General features: G+C 34.5%; 5 protein-coding genes across 5 annotated transcripts; 4 read left to right on the forward strand and 1 right to left on the reverse strand.

Moving 5' to 3' along the window:
* LOC102588715 (probable carboxylesterase 11) lies at window positions 1-3,440 on the forward strand. The gene is made up of 2 exons (XM_006355967.2): window positions 1-1,090; window positions 2,728-3,440. The coding sequence occupies exons 1-2, from the start codon at window positions 261-263 to the stop codon at window positions 3,263-3,265; spliced, it is 1,368 nt and encodes a 455-aa protein (XP_006356029.1). The 5' UTR covers window positions 1-260; the 3' UTR covers window positions 3,266-3,440.
* A 1,026-nt stretch (window positions 3,441-4,466) lies between these two features.
* LOC102589047 (UPF0725 protein At3g19520-like) lies at window positions 4,467-6,184 on the forward strand. The gene is made up of 3 exons (XM_006355968.2): window positions 4,467-4,718; window positions 5,638-5,778; window positions 5,862-6,184. Exons 1-3 carry the CDS (start codon window positions 4,497-4,499, stop codon window positions 6,051-6,053), a joined length of 555 nt encoding a protein of 184 aa, XP_006356030.1. The 5' UTR covers window positions 4,467-4,496; the 3' UTR covers window positions 6,054-6,184.
* Window positions 6,185-6,223: 39 nt separating this feature from the next.
* On the reverse strand, window positions 6,224-9,716 carry LOC102589367 (cystinosin homolog). The gene is made up of 8 exons (XM_006355969.2): window positions 9,451-9,716; window positions 9,220-9,352; window positions 8,344-8,433; window positions 7,998-8,122; window positions 7,636-7,678; window positions 7,314-7,431; window positions 7,139-7,188; window positions 6,224-6,651 (listed from the first exon to the last, which is right to left on the reverse strand). The coding sequence occupies exons 1-8, from the start codon at window positions 9,567-9,569 to the stop codon at window positions 6,505-6,507; spliced, it is 825 nt and encodes a 274-aa protein (XP_006356031.1). The 5' UTR covers window positions 9,570-9,716; the 3' UTR covers window positions 6,224-6,504.
* A 3,372-nt stretch (window positions 9,717-13,088) lies between these two features.
* On the forward strand, window positions 13,089-15,778 carry LOC102586076 (G-type lectin S-receptor-like serine/threonine-protein kinase At1g34300). The gene has a single exon (XM_015312648.1). The coding sequence runs from the start codon at window positions 13,171-13,173 to the stop codon at window positions 15,541-15,543; it is 2,373 nt and encodes a 790-aa protein (XP_015168134.1). The 5' UTR covers window positions 13,089-13,170; the 3' UTR covers window positions 15,544-15,778.
* A 1,228-nt stretch (window positions 15,779-17,006) lies between these two features.
* LOC102590025 (sugar transport protein 8-like) lies at window positions 17,007-19,363 on the forward strand. The gene is made up of 3 exons (XM_006355971.1): window positions 17,007-17,114; window positions 17,763-18,082; window positions 18,217-19,363. The coding sequence occupies exons 1-3, from the start codon at window positions 17,012-17,014 to the stop codon at window positions 19,249-19,251; spliced, it is 1,458 nt and encodes a 485-aa protein (XP_006356033.1). The 5' UTR covers window positions 17,007-17,011; the 3' UTR covers window positions 19,252-19,363.
* The last annotated feature ends 677 nt before the right edge of the window (window positions 19,364-20,040 follow it).

Consider the following 20,040-nt stretch of genomic DNA (forward strand, 5'->3'; position numbering starts at 1 on the left):
ATTGGGAAATAAGAAAAAGAAAAACTTAGAACACAAAAAGAAATTAAAAAATTAAAAATTGGATCTTTTTCTCCAATTGAATCAAGAAATCTCTAATACCTTTTCCTTAATCACAATCCATCTTCTTAATCCTTAAACCCTAAATTATCTTCTTCATTTCAATGTAATACATATCAAATACAATGGTGTTTTCATCAGTTTAGCTATACAATTTTGCTTCTTTCTTGATTTTTGGTGTGTTTTTTTTTTTTTTGAATGAAATGCCAAGCGTGGCTGTGAAATTATACAGTGTTTTCTTCAAATTTATGTTAAAGCATCGGTTGCAGAACCGAATCCAAATCGATGACACCATTAATGGGTCACAGCATTTTGGTGTAACATCTCGACCCAATGAAGAATCTATTGCTGCTTCCAATCCTTTATTCACTGATGGTGTTGCAACCAAAGATTTACATGTAGATCCAGGGACTTCTGTTTCAATTCGGATCTTTCTCCCTGAAACTTGTTTGGGTTCTCATGAATCTGATCTGAAATCGAAATCGAGGATTAGGGTGTCTGGATCTGACTCGAATCAGGGTCTTTTACGTCGAAATAGCTATGGGAATCAGACCCATGTTCAGAAGAATGGGTTTAATCATAGGAGAAGTAGTCTTGGTTCTGTTGCTGATGATCTTGGTTTGAAATCTGAAAATGGGGTTTATAGAGGGTATTCTCCTGTTACTGGGAAAAACTGTAGGAAGTTACCAGTAATGTTGCAATTTCATGGTGGGGGGTTTGTGAGTGGGAGTAATGATTCGACTGCGAATGATTTGTTTTGTAGAAGGATAGCTAAGCTTTGTGATGTTATTGTTTTAGCTGTCGGATACAGGTTAGCACCTGAGGATCGGTATCCAGCTGCGTTTGAGGATGGATTGAAGGTGCTGCATTGGCTGGCCAAACAGGTTAATTTAGCTGAATGTAGTAAGTCGGTTGGGAGCAGACGTGGTGGAGGGGCGGATTTGAAGAAATCTGATACGTATGGGCATATAGCTGATGCATTTGGAGCATCGTTGGTGGAGCCTTGGTTGGCTGCTCATGGGGATCCGTCAAGGTTAGATTTTGTCTACCTATCTCATTCATTTTATAGCCTTGTATATGCGTTTCAGCGAGAAGTTTAGATCACGGATTATTATATGTTACGATAATTGGTTGAATGTCCATTTCTCAAAACATAAACTAAAAAAAGATATGTGTTTGATAGTTGGTTCAATTTAATGGAATCAAGCATTAAGCTGAAATGTAGCCAGCTAGTCGCTAATATAGCTTATGAAGTATGCAATATTGCTGTGGAATGGGAATTTTTAGGTTGAGTGTAACCGCAGTAGCACTTTGTACTGAAAGTTGAAGCTGCTGCTAGAATGGATCAAAGAACACATTTTTTACAAATGCCTAGTTTTGGTTTTTGCTATCAAACAATACTTTTATGTGGCTGCTTAGTTTTGGGCCTTTTTCTTATAAAGGCAAGTGTGTTTGTGACCAAACTATGCGTTTATTCGAAGGGGAAGGAAAATGCATTATATATGCTTTTCAGTTTTCACCTTCTGTTCTGCATTTCTCTTATACTCTCTCTTGCTATCAAGTATCAACAAAAAAAATTCTTTGGTTTTTTTCTGGTTTTTATTTCATTTTATTCTCCAATTTTACAGGCTTATTGTTCGAAAATAAAAATGGCTTTCATAATTCACGGCAATAATGAGCACAACTGATAAAGGTGTTAGATATCCTTGATGAATAGTTTCCTTAGTAGCTTGCCAACTCATTTTATGTCCATTTCTTCATTCCAGTTTTGTCGGAGAGATGACTTGACAAAATAAAGAGTTCCTTTCAGAAAGATCTAGATGATAAACCCTATTATTACTTGATTAAAACGGAACAAGTATATAAAAGAAATGGGTGAAAACTTGCCCCAACTTGATGAATGAATCATATCTCTGCACAATGAATTGCATTACTATAGTCTTGATTCTCTTTTTTATCATCTCCAGTTACATTTAGGGATAGTTTGGTGTTTAATATATTTTTGATGTCGGTAAGTCATGGTTTATCATCAGGTGCCTTACATCAGCCAAAAGTCTACCTACCTAACAAAACATTACTTTCCAAATGGCAGTGGAGAATTAGCAGAGGAAAAAGAATTAAGAGAGATGTAATTATGGTTAGATGCGTGGAAGGTTTGGTGTTCAAAGCAATTAGCTTATCTTTTTAGTAGGAAGGCAGAAGTTAAGAAGAAGTTGTGGCAAATAACTGCATACTCCAAAAAGTAGAGAATCTGCAAAAGAATTTGATAGGGAGATTTCCTAATATTTTCTTTTTCAGAAGAGGTGATTTGAAGGACAAGTTGCTACTCTATACTGCATAAGTTTTCTTTTAGCAACTTTTTTGAATTAATAGTGTAATATGGAATACCTAAGAAACGATCTAACAAAATTCTCTTTTGGGGCTATAACATGATGTACAATTATATACAGCACTTCCTTACTGCTTGTTGGTGACTCAATATCTTACTTATCATAAAAGAAAGGTGCCTCTCTATCATATGTTAGGTGACATTTTTGAATGTGAATACAAGCCTAATAATGCTTGTCTATGCTTTGCCAAATGAAGACTCCCTTCTTTTCCTTTCGTTCCTTCAAATGTTGTAAGTAGTAACTCACTAGTTTTTTTTGTTCTTTTGATGTGTTCATCCAGGTGTGTTCTCCTAGGAGTGAGTTGTGGGGGAAATATAGCTGATTATGTGGCTCGGAAAGCTGTAGAGGCAGGTAAGCTTTTGGATCCAGTGAAAGTGGTGGCGCAGGTTTTGATGTATCCTTTTTTCATTGGAAGTGTTCCAACACATTCCGAGATTAAACTAGCAAATTCCTATTTCTATGACAAGACCTTGTGCACTCTTGCGTGGAAGTTATTTTTACCTGAAGGGGAGTTTGACTTGGATCATCCTGCTGCTAACCCTCTCACCCCTGGAAGAGGACCTCCACTGAAACGGATGCCCCCAACATTGACAGTGATAGCGGAGCATGACTGGATGAGAGACCGTGCCATTGCCTACTCAGAGGAACTACGGAAGGTAAACGTTGATGCTCCTGTTCTCGAGTACAAGGATGCAGTTCATGAGTTTGCAACTCTTGACATGCTTCTTAAGACCCCTCAAGCTCAGGCTTGTGCCGAGGACATTGCCATCTGGGTTAAGAAGTATATTTCACTTCGAGGTCATGAATTCTCATATTGAACCAGATAGATTGGTCCTGTATAGCAGCATGTATGTGACATAACGATACCTGGGATTTGAGGTCTACTATATCTCCTCGCTCTGAAATTTCAGGCATATTCTTTTTTCCTCGTTGTGTTCCTTTTGTAATATAGATGACTTTGCCGGAAAATAGAAATTAGTTGAATTCGAGGCATATACGAGGAGTTTAATTATGCTTGTTTGACATCCTTGTCAACAATTTTTCTTGTATTGAGATGTTCCTCTGCCATAAGAGATCAAGGAATGAAATGCTCCTCTTTATTTCTTATCTTTTATTCTTTTATTGGATTCTTCCTCTAAAAATGAGTTCAGACAACTTTTTGATAGAGTTCTGTATTTTACTTGCACAAGAAATTTTCTCATGTCTACTAGTAATGCAATCTAAATTCATATTTGTTTGTTAAAACTTCACATTTTCAAATGGCCACAAAGATGACAGTCAGCCATAGTCATCCGAATATCCCGTGTGGAAGGGTTGTTGCTCAAAATATCTAAGGTACGTTGAGGACCAACTTGTACACACCAGTACAGGTAACAGGTAATTCTGCTTATCGTTGAGGACCAACGTGTACACACCAGATATGCATAATTTAAGTAATTCTATCTTCACATTACTCCTATCTTCTCTCTTGAGTCTATCTATATCTATATGTGTAAGAAAAAATATAATTATATATAATCCTAAACTTGGCTTTAAATTATAACTTTGACCTCAAACTTTCAAAGTGCACAAACAGACAAAAAAAAAACAAGTTAGAAGCCATTTACACTAAAAATGAGCAGAAATCGTGCTAAAGAGAAAAAAAATCTTGATTTGAAAGAAGAGGGGAAAAATGAGATTTTGATTTGAAAATATATATAAAGATATATATAAAAGGGATTCATTAAGGGTATAATTGTCATTTCAGCATTTTTTTACCATTGTGGGCCTCGGAGTTTATTCCTGACGCCCCCAGATTGAGTGCACATCACGCGTTTTGCTAGGTGAGACTCGAGTGTTTATTTATTTAAAAGTTGGATAGTTAAAATATATGTTTGTACATTTTAAAAGTTTGAGGTCAAAGTTATAATTTGAAGTAAAAGTTATGTGTTATATATAATGAAGTAATAAAAAGTAGAATTTACCTTCTCCTACTTTGGGAGAAAAAAAAACATAAAACATCCAAATTGACCAATTTGTAAACCCAATTTTAAATTGATAGCGATCGAGATGCCACCTCCGTTGCCGGAAACTGATTCCCCGGCGCCAAAGAAGCATAAACTAGGAGATCATGCCAATATCTCCGATGAGGAGGATGGTTATACCAATCCGATATTTAGGACTTGTACTGTCTACGATTCGGAAGAAGAAAATTATTGCCCAGATATCCCCGGTGCCAAAATGGATAAACCTCTCTGGGAGAAATACTGGAAACAGATCAAGGAGAGCGAGGTATCATTCATCTCTTTCAAATTACTATCATTTAGCTTCAACCTCTTTAATCCAATGCACAATAGGAGTTTAATTAGTGCGCTTGTCTCTGTAAATTGAATTCTACGATAATTGTAGGCTTGTGCCGAGGACATTGCCATCTAGGTTTGAGAGGGTCCTGCATGTATAGTAGCATACATGATGATATTTTGGATTTAAGGTCAACCATGTCTGGTTCTCAAGTTTCAGCCATATTCTTTGTCTACTGTAGACTATACAGTTTGAACAAAAACACACACCTGAAGAGCCCTTGAGCATAGCCACTGCACCTCAAATCTCCAACAAAACTAATTACCACATATAAATATGATGAACTAAGTATGTCTATTCTATCAAACCTCCCTCTTAATTTGTGTCTGTACATGTACTCCTTTGAAAATTTTCCAGTTTCGGGCTCTCCAAGTATGATAGATCATTGCCCCCCAAGTCGCAGCTACCACTTGCTTCTAAAACTGCTTCCATTGTGCTTTAGCTAATTCTAATCTAACTTTGCATAAATTTGCCAGAGATTTATTGCTGTGTGCTTGTTAGTTTCATGAGATGAGTTGTGCTACATAGTCTTTGTTTACTTAATTTAACACTACCCCTATGGCAGAATTAACTCACTGCAGGCCTTTGGTTATTTCTGTCTGTTATTTAAGAAAATTGGGTTAGAGGACCATGAAATTTACTTGACCAAAAAAGGAATTAAGAATATTACTTGTTTTGAATGGTGGCTACATTCAAGGAGGTAACATATACAAAGCAAAAGACTTTGCTATGTGGTACCACAAGCCAATATTTTTGGATACTTGCTTGATATATATAGGCTCTACAATTGTTACATAGAGACATTCGGATACAACATTTGTCTCTTATTGGTTTGGTTGTATATTTGTAGGGATTTGATATCACAGATTGTCCTGGAGGGTGTTGGATGACTACTATCTGTCCCATGCAATACTACTTGAACTCTACTGAGAATGTTGACCAGTTGAAGGGTTATGCTGGAAAGGCACTTGAGCATTACAACACTATTAATGTATACCACTTCCCATACCTTGCCAGTTTGGCGTTTTCCTTGTACTAATAACTAAGAAAATTTAACTTTGTTGATTTTTTCAGGGCACTAGTTATGAGGTCGAGAACATTTTGAAGGTGAATGGAGAAGCTGTTGGTCGTTATTTTGCTTACTATCTTACCTTTTCTACCAAAAATGGTGAGAAGAATGATACTTTTCAAGCAAAGGTGCTGGAAGATTTAGATGATTCCATACAGTGTCTTATTGTCAGACCTAAGGTTGCTACCATGGGGTAAAGGATGTTATTAGAATTGTTAGACATTTGTTGGTGTTTCTTGTAATGTTTTCAGCATTTTGAAATTGGGATAAGATAACACAATATTTTCTCTACTTTGCCAAGCATTATATCATATCACTTCAATCGATCCATCTTTCATCTATCAGCAACAATAATAAACACATAAAAGAGCACAAGGCCAGGCATGGCATACAACATTGTTTGTTCATATTTACAAATTCATAAAATAGAAAGTTTACTAGCCACAGTTTCTTTTCTTTAATTATGTATCTGTCTTCACTTCAGAATAACTGTGTACACTGTATATCTATCTATGCTTCTATCCCAAGCAAGTTGGATTCCTTATATTGCTCCATTTAGGGTCATCCATTATAGAATATTATGTGTACCTAATCAAAATATACATTTGCTATCTTACAGTCGAGACAGATTTTCCAATGAATGATGCATTATACATCTTCCTTGTTTTCGTGATCAGAAGTTTTAAGTAATGGCCTCTTGCCTATCACATCAACATCTCGAGAAGTCCCAATCTTCCAAGCAGGATAGATCACATAATGTTGCAAAATGAAGAGAATGTCAAAGAATATCGACACCTGCAACATTCATCCACCAAACCAAATAGTAGTCAGAGCTATTCTCGTGATACTAGCAATACAAGTGCTAAAATTAGGAAAGAAGCAGTGTCTTAGGCCTCAATTTAAGGAACCAAAGTTATTTTAAAAAATGGGAAAGAACTTAGAAGACATCCGTCAGTCCAAACCAACCCTACTTCATATAGAGAAGGCCTCTAACCTTTTTTTCATTCAATAGGAAATAAGGAGGTCTTGAACCTTTTTTAGCTGTAATTTGCTGCTATTTAAAACCTTTCAAGTTGTAACTCTTCATTATCTCATCACTCGACATGCTTCTTCTTCACCCTCACAAGCACACTATGTTCTACACATTTGATTAGGGTCATTTTTTGAGTCATTTACGTGGGAAAAGTATCATAAAGTCCTTAAACAATGAAATCAAGTATAATAGCAATAGACATGATGAATGTAGCAAACAGATAGATGGATAGAAAGTATCATTTCATACCAATGACAATAAAGTCTTGCCTATGTTTCCATAAAAGTTCACCCATGAATCTGCAGAAAAGGAGTTCAAACGGTATATTAAGCACATATACAACTTCTCTTAGACTTCACGAGAATATAACAAGAAACTGCAGATTATATCTGAAGAAGTTTATAATTGAAATATAGAAACTCACTCTGATCTATAGATTGCATTGCCATCTGGCCATAAGTTGTGACACCTCCAAGCAAGTCCAGCAAAATGTTGCCAATACTAAATCCAATAGTGCTCTTCCGCTGAAAGTTCATAATAGCCTGTAGATTTGAAAGAGGCAAGAAGTCAATCCAGGAAGTACAATTGAACTCACACTGAAAATCAGAATCAACTGAACAAAGGACTTTAGACATATCAAACAACTATATTATTTTAAAGAGAAGTGTAAACCAAAAATAGAGCACAACTGATCAGAAGGTAGAAGAACTTTGATAACAAATAATTTGAATGCATGCAGTTAATACCTGAGGAATGTACTTAATAACTGTCATGACAACCTGTAACGTGCTGCAATCAAGATTCAAACACAGAACATTAGCTACTTGAACACTCACGCTAATGGTGAGTCTAAATAAGTCATACACCACGTATATAGAGATATAAACTTGGCCTTTGGAAAGAAAATGAAGAAGAAGATATCGAGCTTATGAGTTACTTCAGAAGTACCAAAACAATCGACTGATGGATAATCATCTATTACTATAGAAACTTCTTACCCTTTTTGTAAACACTCAAAAATGGGTGCCTTATTTGCTAAAAGTATTTATCTTGGAAGAAAGGCGGAGAGAAAGAATGGGCAGTCATAGACTTCAGGAATGGTTCTTACTTGAAGCAGGAGATCAGCCAAAGCCAGGAATGGCTGGGGAGAGCGATAAACACACAAACTGCAACAGTTAACCAAGCAACACACACGATCCCAACTGAAGTCCTTGAGACCTTCTGGTTTCCACGCTGTAAAGAAAGCAATCAGTGCCAAAGTGAGAACGAAGGCATTTATCAGGGTCTCAATCAGCTTCAAATATAATATACGGTTTCCATGAACTACCTTCCAGATTTAAAAAAGAAAAGAAAAGGAATAACCTTTACTAGAACATGTTCATCTCATTTCCAGTTCCGTATCCATACAAAATTTGAACTGTAAAAAAGAGAGAAAATAAGAATGGTCCACTTACATCATAAATAGCAATCTGAAACAGGGTAAATGCTGTCAACAGAACAGCATGGATTGAGAAAGCAACATCATTGGCAGCCACAGGTATCATCTGCAGTAAGATAATCAAGGGAATAAGCAAGAAAGTGACTCAACTACATGGAGGGCTCCTACACATAACATCAACCAAGTTAACAAGATAAAACACTAACAGTTCTTAAGAAATGGAGACTAGACAAAAGTAGTATAACTACTTTATCACCAGTTAATTACGAAAAAGATGCTGGTTTTCTTTCCAAATAAGTATTTTATTTTCAGAGCAGCCATCATACTTCTTCTTTTTTTCCCCCTTTTTTGGAAGGTGATGGTGTCTGATTAGGGGCAGATTGAGGTCCAATTTACAGTGCACATGAACCTATGGTCTCTTCACAAAATTAGACATTTTATGTACATATTTCCTAGTATTGATCTAATAGTATCAGCTGGCACTCATGCTACTAAAAGATTGTATGGTGCACTTAGTTGAATGTTAAGTTATTTCCCAAGGGAATAAGGATCAATTCCCACTTAAAACTACCTTTTTTTAGTGGTTCCTAGATCCACCTTTGTGTCTGATCAGTCTGCCTGACTCGACTAATCCCCAGTGTGCTTTAGTAACTAAGATCCCATCTGTGATCTACTCATATACCTCAATCACTCAACGAGTTTGTCCTAACCCCAAAATCAACTAAAGATTACCAAGGCATCCACTATCTTAATAATTTTTCCACATACATATAGTTTGAGCAGAAAGCAATAGATATGACTGCACACAGCTACCACAAAGTTAGATCCACTCATGAGTCAAAGAAAAGCAGTGTAATAAGCTACAAAACAACCAAAAGACAAAATTTCTAACCTCATTAAGACCATATTTCTCACGGTACTGCTTCTGAACAACAGAACTAAAGAACATGGAAGCATTATAAATGAGATAAGACGAGTGTTTTGTCAAATTCAACACCACGAAATCGAAATTCAACCCCACCACACTGTGTTTCAATACACAAAACGAAAAGGGTCAGCAGGAAAATCAAGAAAGATACAAACTTTGATGAAAACAAACAGAAAATCAAAGTAAAAATGGAACCTTTTGCGTCTGAAATTCAAGATTACTTGAGGGTAAAAGCTAATAGACCAAGAGAAAAATGCGATCCATCCCAAACTAGTGTACAGAACTTCAAGAGGAATTGAATTCCAAGATGCCATCTCTAATCTTTGATTTTCCCCAAAATCCCCAAAAAAAAAAAAAAACTGATCAATGAATCTTTATTTACATAAAAAAATTGATTCTTTTTGCTGAATGTTTAAACCAATAAGAATATTAGGCTTTAAATGTGCCCCATTAAAATGAATTGAGCCTTGCATGGCGTCTCAATTCACATTTAAAACTCCCCCTTCCCAAATTTATATGACATAGTTTTATTGGACACAAAATTTATTAGTAAGATTTGAGAAGGGAGGTGTTAGGTGGATAGGCAGAGAGATTGTTTTTTGGTAGATTTTTTATTCAAAAAGCATGTAAAACAAAGTCAATAAGCCAGGCTGAAAATAATGAAGAAGAGAATTGTAGCAATAACAAAAATAAAATAGGGTAATTGAAGCAACATAAACACATGTAATATTAAAATAGAAGAATAAGATAGTAAGAGAATAATAACAACAATATTAAAAGTGGAAACTAGACAATGTTAGACATACGAACCCTCCACCCTAATAATTGACCACAATATTTTCCTATTTAGAATCATGCCCCAGGTTAGTTGTATGTGAGTAAATATCTTGTCTAATCAACTCTTTTCGAGATTTCTTTGACATACCTCTTCCCCACCTTATACCTACCATAATCAACATCTTTCACCTCTTCACTAAGGCATATTTATCTTTTCTTCACATGTCACTCCACCTTCTCTGAGGCATGTTAAATTTCTTTATTTGTTTGTAGGTATGTATTAGGAGAAAAACCTATAATTTAACTATTTTATGTAAGCAAGTTGAGTACAAGTTAAGTGAAGTGAAAGAAAATTATTTCCTCATTCTGTTTTTAAGATAAATGATTGAGAAATTCCATTAAATAAATACGATTGATAAATTTTGAATCTAATAAACTTTAAAAATATAGAGAAACTTACATAATTTTATATACATATATTCTAGTTTGCAATATTACGTATCTTATCAGATTTTGGTGCGTCCAGATACATCGAGATACATGTATTTCGGGATACATGGGGTCAAAATTAGGTGTAATTTCTTCTAGACACACCGTATCCAAGTGGTGCGATACATAACAAATCTCACTCGCCTCCCTCCCATCTTGCTCACCACTCTCCTATATATCTAGTATCTCAGGTACATGCGAACCACAATAGATATATTGTGGTTCACATGTATCTGTGATACATAACAAATCTCGCTCGCCTCCCTCCCTATTTCGCTCAACTCTCTTCCTATTTTAGTGTATCTAGTAACAAAAATACATGTATCTAAGTGTATTTTAAAAAAATATATGATAGAAAACTCTTAATTAGTAATAAGATACGTAATATTTTAAAAGTATAAATAATATTAATATATATATGATAGTACAATATATCTAATAATGTAGTTTCTTCCAAACATTATTATATGATAAAATTTCAAATTCAAACATCTACTTAAAAGCCTTTGATAAAGGCGACTCCTTTTTCCTAGGAGATGCTTGAATGACAAGGCCCAACATGTCATTTATCATGGACTGGACCAATTGTTGGTAAATGCCGGTCGCAATTATATTCATATTGGAGTTGGGGTGTATTTAGGGGTCCGTGTTCACCGAAATTCTCTCAATAAAATAAAAATACATTATTTATGTTTATATATATAGATTTTGAATTCCTTAAATATAAGAGAAGACTCAATGATATAGGAGGTTCAAAATGCACTTTGAACAATTTTTTCAAGTTAAAATTTCAAGCACTATATTTTTTTTTTCAAACTCACAAAGTGAAAATTCTAAAATTTTCGACTAAATTTGAATTCATACTTTACAAGATCCATTTATAGGGAGAGGAAGACAACATAACAATTTTTTTATTTTCCATAGGCTTAAATTAAAATTAATCAAAAATAAAGAAATTTTAGTTATTCCACTATAATTGATATTTATTATCCTTAACAAACAAATTTATAATTTAGATATTGATTTAATATTTACATAATAAAATTTTCAAACGAAACAAATTTAATTAAATCTGTTCATTAGAATAGTCCTAATTAAAGGAGTAATTTTAGGGCAACTTTGACTATTCTTATGTTGAATGGATAATGACTTTGAACAATGGAAAAGAAAGTCCACAAGCCTCATGTTTTCATTGGTGAAAAATTCTCAATATACTAAAGTGAATATACAATTGAACATTCAAAATTTCATTTAAGATCAATTAAAAAATAATAATAAATTGATTCATAATATTTTAAAAGGAGTGTATCTAGAAGAATTAATTCCATTATACTTTAATTCGATAAATAAGAAATCATTTCCTATCTACTTTTATCCTCTCGTTTGAAATGGTCTCATGTTAATAGTATACAATATAAATTACTAAATTTAATTATGCAAGTTATCAACTCCACCTTTTTGTACTTAAATTCATATGAGAAAAGAACAATTATTTTTGCATTTTTTCCTTATAATTTCCCCATTAGAAATGTAATAATCATTTTTTTTAATCTCTCCTTCGATGCAATAGAAAATGTACTCTTTAACATTCTTATTTTTATAAATTTTTTATGTAAAAATATATCAAATCACGTTTTAAATCTTGATTCAAATACTTAAATACTGTATTTATAGTATTAAATTATTTAATAAGTACACATTATCAACTTAGAATCACTTAAAGTTCAAATTTGGATGCATAAGCTTAGTATATCAAAGTTGAACCCACATCTTCTCATAGCAGAACTTTACCATTCGATCATATCTACATTTTTTTAATTCTTAATACGCAATATGTACCTACCTTTCCTTTTGTTTAACGGAACTTCCCTAATGTATTTGTTTAAACCTTTTTTTCGGTTTTCAGCAAAATTCAAGTGTTAGTTAAATACTTAATCTTACTTCCAAATTTATATGAGAAGAGAACAATTATTCAATCAATTCCTTATAATTTTCCCATTGGAAGCATAATTTTTCATTTTTTGACCACTCCTATGATGCAATAAAAAATATATTATTTATATTTCTGATGTAAAAATAAATTAAACCACATTTTATACCTTGATTCAAAATATTGTATTTATCTTACTAAATCATTTAATAAGTACACATTATCAATTCAAGAATCAAATAACTTTAGAAAAATTGAATTTTCAATACATAAGCTTTGAATATCAAACATGCATCATCTTCTTAGCAAAAATAGATTTATCACTCGATCATATTCATATTTTTTTGGTTGTTCTTGATACACCACATATGCTTTAATTTTTCGTTATTTGACAAAACTTCTCTAATGTGCTTGCTTAAATTTTTACTTTTTCGATTCTCATCATAATCTTAGCGTCAAAATTTGTTAAATATATGATAGAGGCAAAATATTCTAACGTATAAGATTATAGAGACAATTATTTCGATAGATCCCGATTAAAATTACTCGTAAATATATTTAAAGAAATTACTTATATTTTAAGCACATGACACATTTTGTATTGCGTATTCGAAGGTTCTGAAAACGACATCAAAGTCAATGTTCATGGCGTCAACGCAAAATCCTACAAAAAGCCGCCATTAATACAATAGACTCCATAGCTGTAAAGCTTGCAAACGATGTCGCTCCATCCTTCTTCTTCATCCTCACTTCTCTTCTTCCTTCTCTTCTTCTTCTTGAACCCCTTTTTCTCTTCTTCACAAAAAATCCTCTCTTCATTCAATTCAAAATCCCCTCCTTGGAATCCAACCCAAAACCAAATCCTACTTTCACCCAACTCCACTTTCGCTGCTGGGTTTCTTCAATCTTCCCAAAATTCCTTCAATTTCTCCATTTGGTACTACAAAATCCCTGTCAAAACCATTGTTTGGTCAGCTAACCCAAATTCCCCACTTAATTCCTCAGCTACCCTTTTCATTTCTTCCTCCGGTGAACTCAAGCTAACCCCATCTACATCTTCCTCAGCTCCAAATTTATGGCCTTCAATTATTCGAAACACCTCCTCTGTTCTTTTCCTACAAGAAGATGGAAGCTTGGTTTATGGAAACTGGAACAGTTTTTTGAACCCAACTGATACTTATCTTCCGACCCAGAACATCACCGGAACAAATTTAACTTCCGCTAATGGAAAATTCCAGTTTGATGGATCGAATTCGAATACCCTTTTCTTCAATGGAAACGATAGTTATTTCACTTTTTCCCAAAATGCCCTTCAGAGGTTGGAGGAAACAGGGGAAGTTACTCAAGTTAATGGAAAATTTGTTTCGTCGGATTTCGGGGAGAAAGGGAAACTGAGAAGGATGAAATTGGATGAAGATGGGAATATGAGAATCTATAGTTTTGATCTTAGTTCAAGTTTAGCTAAAAATTGGACAATTGTTTGGCAAGCAGTTAATCAATTATGTACAATACATGGTACTTGTGGTACAAACTCTATATGCTTGTATGATACTTCTACAACTCAAACTTCTTGTGTTTGTCCACCTGGTTTTAGGAAAGACACTAGTAAATCTTGTGTGAGGAAAATTCCATTGATGACGAAGGATTCGAAGGCTAGTAAGTATTTACCTCTTGATTTTGTTAGTTTTACTGGTGTGGGTAACCAAACAGACCTTAAAGCTTTGAGCTTTTCGAGTTGTGAAAAAAATTGTTCAGATAAGAATGATTGTTTAGGTTTTTTGTTTAAGTATGATGGGACTGGATATTGTGTCCTTGTTTTGGAGAAATTGTTGTATGGATATTGGTCACCAGGTACTGAGTTTGTTATGTATTTGAGAGTTGATAGTAGAGAGAACGATATATCGAATTTCATAGGCATGACTAGTTTGATGGAGACTTCATGTCCAGTGAGAATTAGCCTTCCATTTCCACCAGAAGAGTCTAAGACAACCACTAGAAATATTGTGATCATTTCGACGATTTTTGCAGCTGAGTTGATTAGTGGAGTGTTCTTCTTTTGGGCATTTCTCAAGAAGTATATTAAGTATAGGGATATGGCTAGGACTTTTGGTCTTGAAGTCATGCCTGCGATTGGACCAAAAAGGTTTAGCTTTTCTGAGATCAAGAATGCAACTAATGATTTCACTGATAAAATTGGGAGGGGTGGATTTGGAGATGTTTACAAAGGGAAGTTGAGTGATGGACGTGTTGTTGCTGTGAAGTGCTTGAAGAATGTCAAAGGTGGTGATGCTGAGTTCTGGGCTGAGGTCACGATCATAGCACGTATGCACCATTTGAATTTGGTGAGGTTGTGGGGGTTTTGTGCTGAGAAGGGTAGAAGGATACTTGTGTATGAGTATGTACCTAATGGTTCATTGGGTGAATTCCTCTTCCAAAAGTCTCTGATCCAGTCACCAGATGGACAGAAACCTATACTCGATTGGAATATAAGGTACAGGATTGCGCTTGGTGTGGCACGAGCAATTGCCTATCTACACGAAGAGTGTTTGGAATGGGTATTGCATTGTGATATCAAGCCTGAAAATATTCTCTTAGGCGATGATTTCTGCCCAAAGGTGTCTGATTTTGGGCTAGCTAAGCTAAAGAAGAAAGAGGAGATGATGACCATGTCAAGATTTCGAGGCACGCCAGGATATGTAGCACCAGAATGGACCAAGGCTGATCCAATTACTCCAAAAGCCGATGTGTACAGCTTCGGATTGGTGCTGTTGGAGATAGTTTCAGGTACAAGGAACTTTGAGCATCATAACTCAAAGGTGGAAAGTGATCAATGGTTTTTCCCTGCTTGGGCATTTGATAAGGTGTTTAAGGATATGAATGTTGATGATATTTTGGACCCTCAAATCAAACAATCGTATGATTCAAGGGCACACTTTGACTTAGTGAACAGGATGGTGAAGACAGCAATGTGGTGCATCCAAGATCGGCCAGATGCACGACCATCAATGGGGAAAGTGGCTAAGATGTTGGAAGGGACGGTGGAGATCATCGAGCCAAAGAAGCCTACCATTTTCTTCTTATCAGAGGAATAATATATGGCTCAATCCTCTTCATAATTTCCTCAAAATGCTGCCTCAACAAGTTGCAGTAAGCATGTATTCCATGTTGTTTTGTATTGTAATAAAAGAAAGTAGATAGGAATTTGGATCATGTTGTGTTTTGTCTGTTTTCTTTTTCTTTTCTTTTTTCCAGTTTTGTAATCTCTCTTGTGTTGTAGTTGTAAAGTACATTTTGATCAATGAAGAAGCAAATGGTTGTTACATAGAAGCACATATATCACAAATAATTTATTGAGGTGATTGTTTGCACATATATCGACGTCAGGTCCATCGTTGTTTGTGCCCCTATGTTATGTTGTCCATGCTCCAGTTAACAGTCAGTGTGTACATGGTGCTACAATGGGTTAGAGTCCTACAGGGACGAACTGATAGTCTCTTTATATGAACTTGAACTTTCGGGTTAGATTAGGCCTAAAAGCCCTATCTTCTCATGGATAAACTATTTCCAAAATTTACTCAAAGCTTGTTCTTCCTTCTAATATCCATATGTGCATTTACTTTTATCAATCATTGATATACAAAATTTTAAATGGAGATAGGGAAGGGATTTGCAAAGGCGAACGTGTAGGATTTCAATTTTATGAATTCGGAATTTGCAATGACAATTTTAAGAGCTAATAAATGAGTTAAGATCGCATGCTGGCTACTAGCTCCACCCCGAAATCGGCTATATGAATCAACATTCATCTATATCACTCCATTATCAGAATAATTAAAATGGACACATTTTTCCAATAAATGGTGCATTATATATCTAGGTGAATTTTACACATGGATAGTAGACTTAATTACAAGTCATTATGAATTGGTCAACAAGTGAAATCAACAAGCATGGTAAGAAGATATTTATTTTATTTTATTTTGGATGGTAACATCTTTCAATTATGGAAATAATCTTAAGTTTCTTATCAGTTACACAAAATTAATTTACTCACTGCCTTTAATAATTTTCCAAATTAATCCCTTTCGAAATAATTTCTTACTGATCAAGTCAAGTCAAAGGTTTGAACAACATTAAACATAATTTCGTAAACATCAAAATACAAATTTAAACAAAAAAAAATTGATTGTGAATGAATTATCCAAAAAAATTGGAACACCAAAGATAAATTAGGAACATATTAAAATGTAGTCCATAGTTAATGCTAAAATTAAGCAAGAAATCAACTGTAATTTCACAGTATATAAAAGGTATTAACTTTAATACATTACCATAATTCCAGCAAAAAAAAAAAAAAAACACTAGAAAGAAAGAGACAAAGAATATATAGAGTATTAATTTGCTCTAGATTTCTTTGTCTCTTTTTCTTTCAGTGTTAATTTTTGGCTGGTTTTGTGTAAAAGATAGTATATATATATAGAGAAGTGCAAAAAGAAAAAAGAAGTTATCTTTTGAAATTTTTTTGCACTTTTGAGGGATTTCAGAAAAACAAAAATGTCAATGGCTGAGAAGAATAATTCTAAAATCACAATTTATGTGCTTTCTTGTTGGATTTTTGCTGCTTTTGGTGGCCTCATGTTTGGTTATGATATTGGTATTTCAGGTATGTTTGTTTGGGAATTAACTCTGTATATGTTTATCGGAAACAATCTCTCTACTTTTACTAAGTAGGATTAAGTCTGTGTATGTAGTATGTTGTTGTTCATCTGTGGCTAAACAAGATTTGTCAATGATCCATCACAAATCCATGGTTAAGTAGGATTAACGATGAATTTTTACTTAGTTTTTCATAAATATTCTCATGGAATCAAGAATGAAGTTCTATTCTGTACGTGCTAGATCATGAATTAGTAACAACTTCCGATTTCCCAAATGAAAAAATCTCAATTGTGTTGGACTTTCCATTTTTGGACTAGTTACGGAATCTCTATGAATAGGATCAACCTTATCCATGGTATTTACATGAGGTTTCTACTTATGAATGTCCTGAGAGGGTTTATGTTTCATCCTGGACTATCAATCACTCAGCCATCACTCTGAAAGTCTAGAGCATAGCCATAGGGATAGATAGATCCACAGGTTTATCTATCGGGACGAACTTTGTCTATTGTTAATTCTTTAGTGAAAATTTTGGTTCCGCCACTGTTTGATGCTACATGTATTGCTTAGCAATGAATTTTGTATGTAACTATGACGGTACCTCCGGCTAGGTCACTATAGGAATTCATAAACTTCAAAATCTTTTAATCAGGAGGAGTTTCTGGGATGGATGATTTCTTGAAGAAATTCTTTCCACAAGTGTATGAAAGAAAGTCACATGCCAAAGAGAATAACTACTGCAAATATGATGATCAACTTCTCCAACTCTTCACTTCATCCTTATACTTATCGGCTCTTGTCGCGAGCTTTTTCGCTTCAAAGGCCGCCACTAAATTTGGGAGAAGGCCTACCATTTGCATGGCTTCAATCTTTTTCCTCGCTGGAGCTGTTTTGAGTGCTGCCGCGAAAAACAAGTTGATGCTCATTTTTGGTAGAATTTTGTTTGGTATTGGTGTTGGCTTCGGAAATGAGGTATGTATAGTCAACCTTAGATTTTTTTTTCTAAGGTTACTAGTTGATGTTTTAATGTATTGTCAGTACATAGAACTTATACTTGAAGAGCTTATGATATTATGAAATGGTTGTAACTTTTACATTGTTTACAGACTGTTCCACTGTTTTTGACTGAAGTTGCACCAATCCAACACAGAGGAGCTGTGAATATTCTTTTCCAACTCTTTGTGACAATAGGAATATTCATTGCAAATCTTGTTAACTATGGAACCTCAATGATACATCCACATGGTTGGAGATTGTCACTTGGCTTTGCAGCTGTGCCCGCAATAGTTTTGCTTGTTGGTAGTTTTGTGATCACTGATACCCCCTCGAGTCTGATTGAGCGTGGCAAGGATGAACAGGGCAAAGCCGCGCTTAAGAAGATTAGGGGAGTCAATGATGTTGAGGTTGAATACCAAGAAATCGTGGCAGCGTGTGAACAAGCCAAGCTAGTTAAGCATCCGTTCAGGAACTTAGCAAAGGCTGCTAGTATTCCACCACTTGTGATTTCTATCTTGTTGCAGATCTTCCAGCAATTCACTGGAATCAATGCCATTATGTTTTACGCGCCTGTCTTGTTCCAAACTATGGGTTTCAAGACCGATGGCTCGCTATTGTCCTCTGTCATTACTGGACTTGTTAATGTTGGAAGCACTTTTGTTTCAATCTACCTTGTTGACAAGATTGGAAGGAGAAAGTTGCTTCTCCAAGCTTGTTGCCAAATGTTAATTTCTCAGTTGGCAATAGGAGCTATTTTGGTAACAAATTTGGAGGAGACAGGAACATTGGACAGGAAATTAGCAACAATAGTGGTGTTTCTGGTGTGTACTTATGTGATGTCGTTCGCGTGGTCATGGGGGCCTCTTGGTTGGTTAATTCCAAGTGAGACATTCCCATTGGAAACAAGGACAGCTGGTTTCGCGTTTGCTGTCAGCACAAACATGCTCTTCACTTCTCTCATTGCACAAGCTTTCTTGACTATGCTCTGCACTATGCAAGCCTACATTTTCTTCTTCTTCTCTGGTTGGATCGTTGTCATGGGACTTTTCGTCATCTTCTTCTTGCCCGAAACAAAGGGAGTCCCCATTGATTCTATGGTGGAAAGAGTCTGGATGCAGCACCCTGTTTGGAAGAAGCTCTTCTAAAATGCATTGATTTTGTTAGATTGATATGAATATCATGTTTTTTGTGATCAAAAGTTTGTTGGCTTCTTATTTGTACCCTCCTACTTATTTGCCTATCCTTTTATCAGATTTTGACTCCTAATTTTGTTCCTAATATAATAATATATCTCAATCTTGAAAAGTTAATTTCTTCTTGCCTTGCATATATTGATTGTTTAATTATCTTCGATCCACGTCCCGACAAACTTTATTTTGTGTCTGATTATTTAATTATCTCCAATTCACGTCTCGAGAAATTTTATTTTGATGCAACATGTATTAATTGTCTGAAATACCCAACTGTTTTTTTAATCATATTTTTTTAGTTTAAATTGTTATCTCAACTCAATCAGTTAACCTAATTTTGTGAAAATGTGTTCCACTGTAATAAAACATTTTTGGTGAATCCAACCCAAAGCCGCATAAAATTGCTAGAAGTTTCTAATTAAATTAATTAAATTTTTCTTGATATTTTTATATTAATAACTAAAATTTTATATAATATCATCTAATATATTGTATTGCAAACAAATGAATGACTTTTTATTAACTTAAATTAATTTTAATCAATATAAATATCAACAATAATATTACTTTATAGTTTTAAAGAACTTATATTTTCTCAAGGATAGTAACAAAAAAAATATTGAAAAAAAGAAGAAGAAAAAATATAGGGCTCTTCCTAAAATTTTTTGGCTCGAGCCCACTTATTTGGCTATCCTCTTATCTGATTTTAACTCCTACTTTTGTTCCTAATAGAATGATATATCT

Source organism: Solanum tuberosum, unplaced genomic scaffold (assembly GCF_000226075.1).
Source record: "Solanum tuberosum cultivar DM 1-3 516 R44 unplaced genomic scaffold, SolTub_3.0 scf00214, whole genome shotgun sequence".
Taxonomy (NCBI): Eukaryota; Viridiplantae; Streptophyta; class Magnoliopsida; order Solanales; family Solanaceae; genus Solanum; species Solanum tuberosum.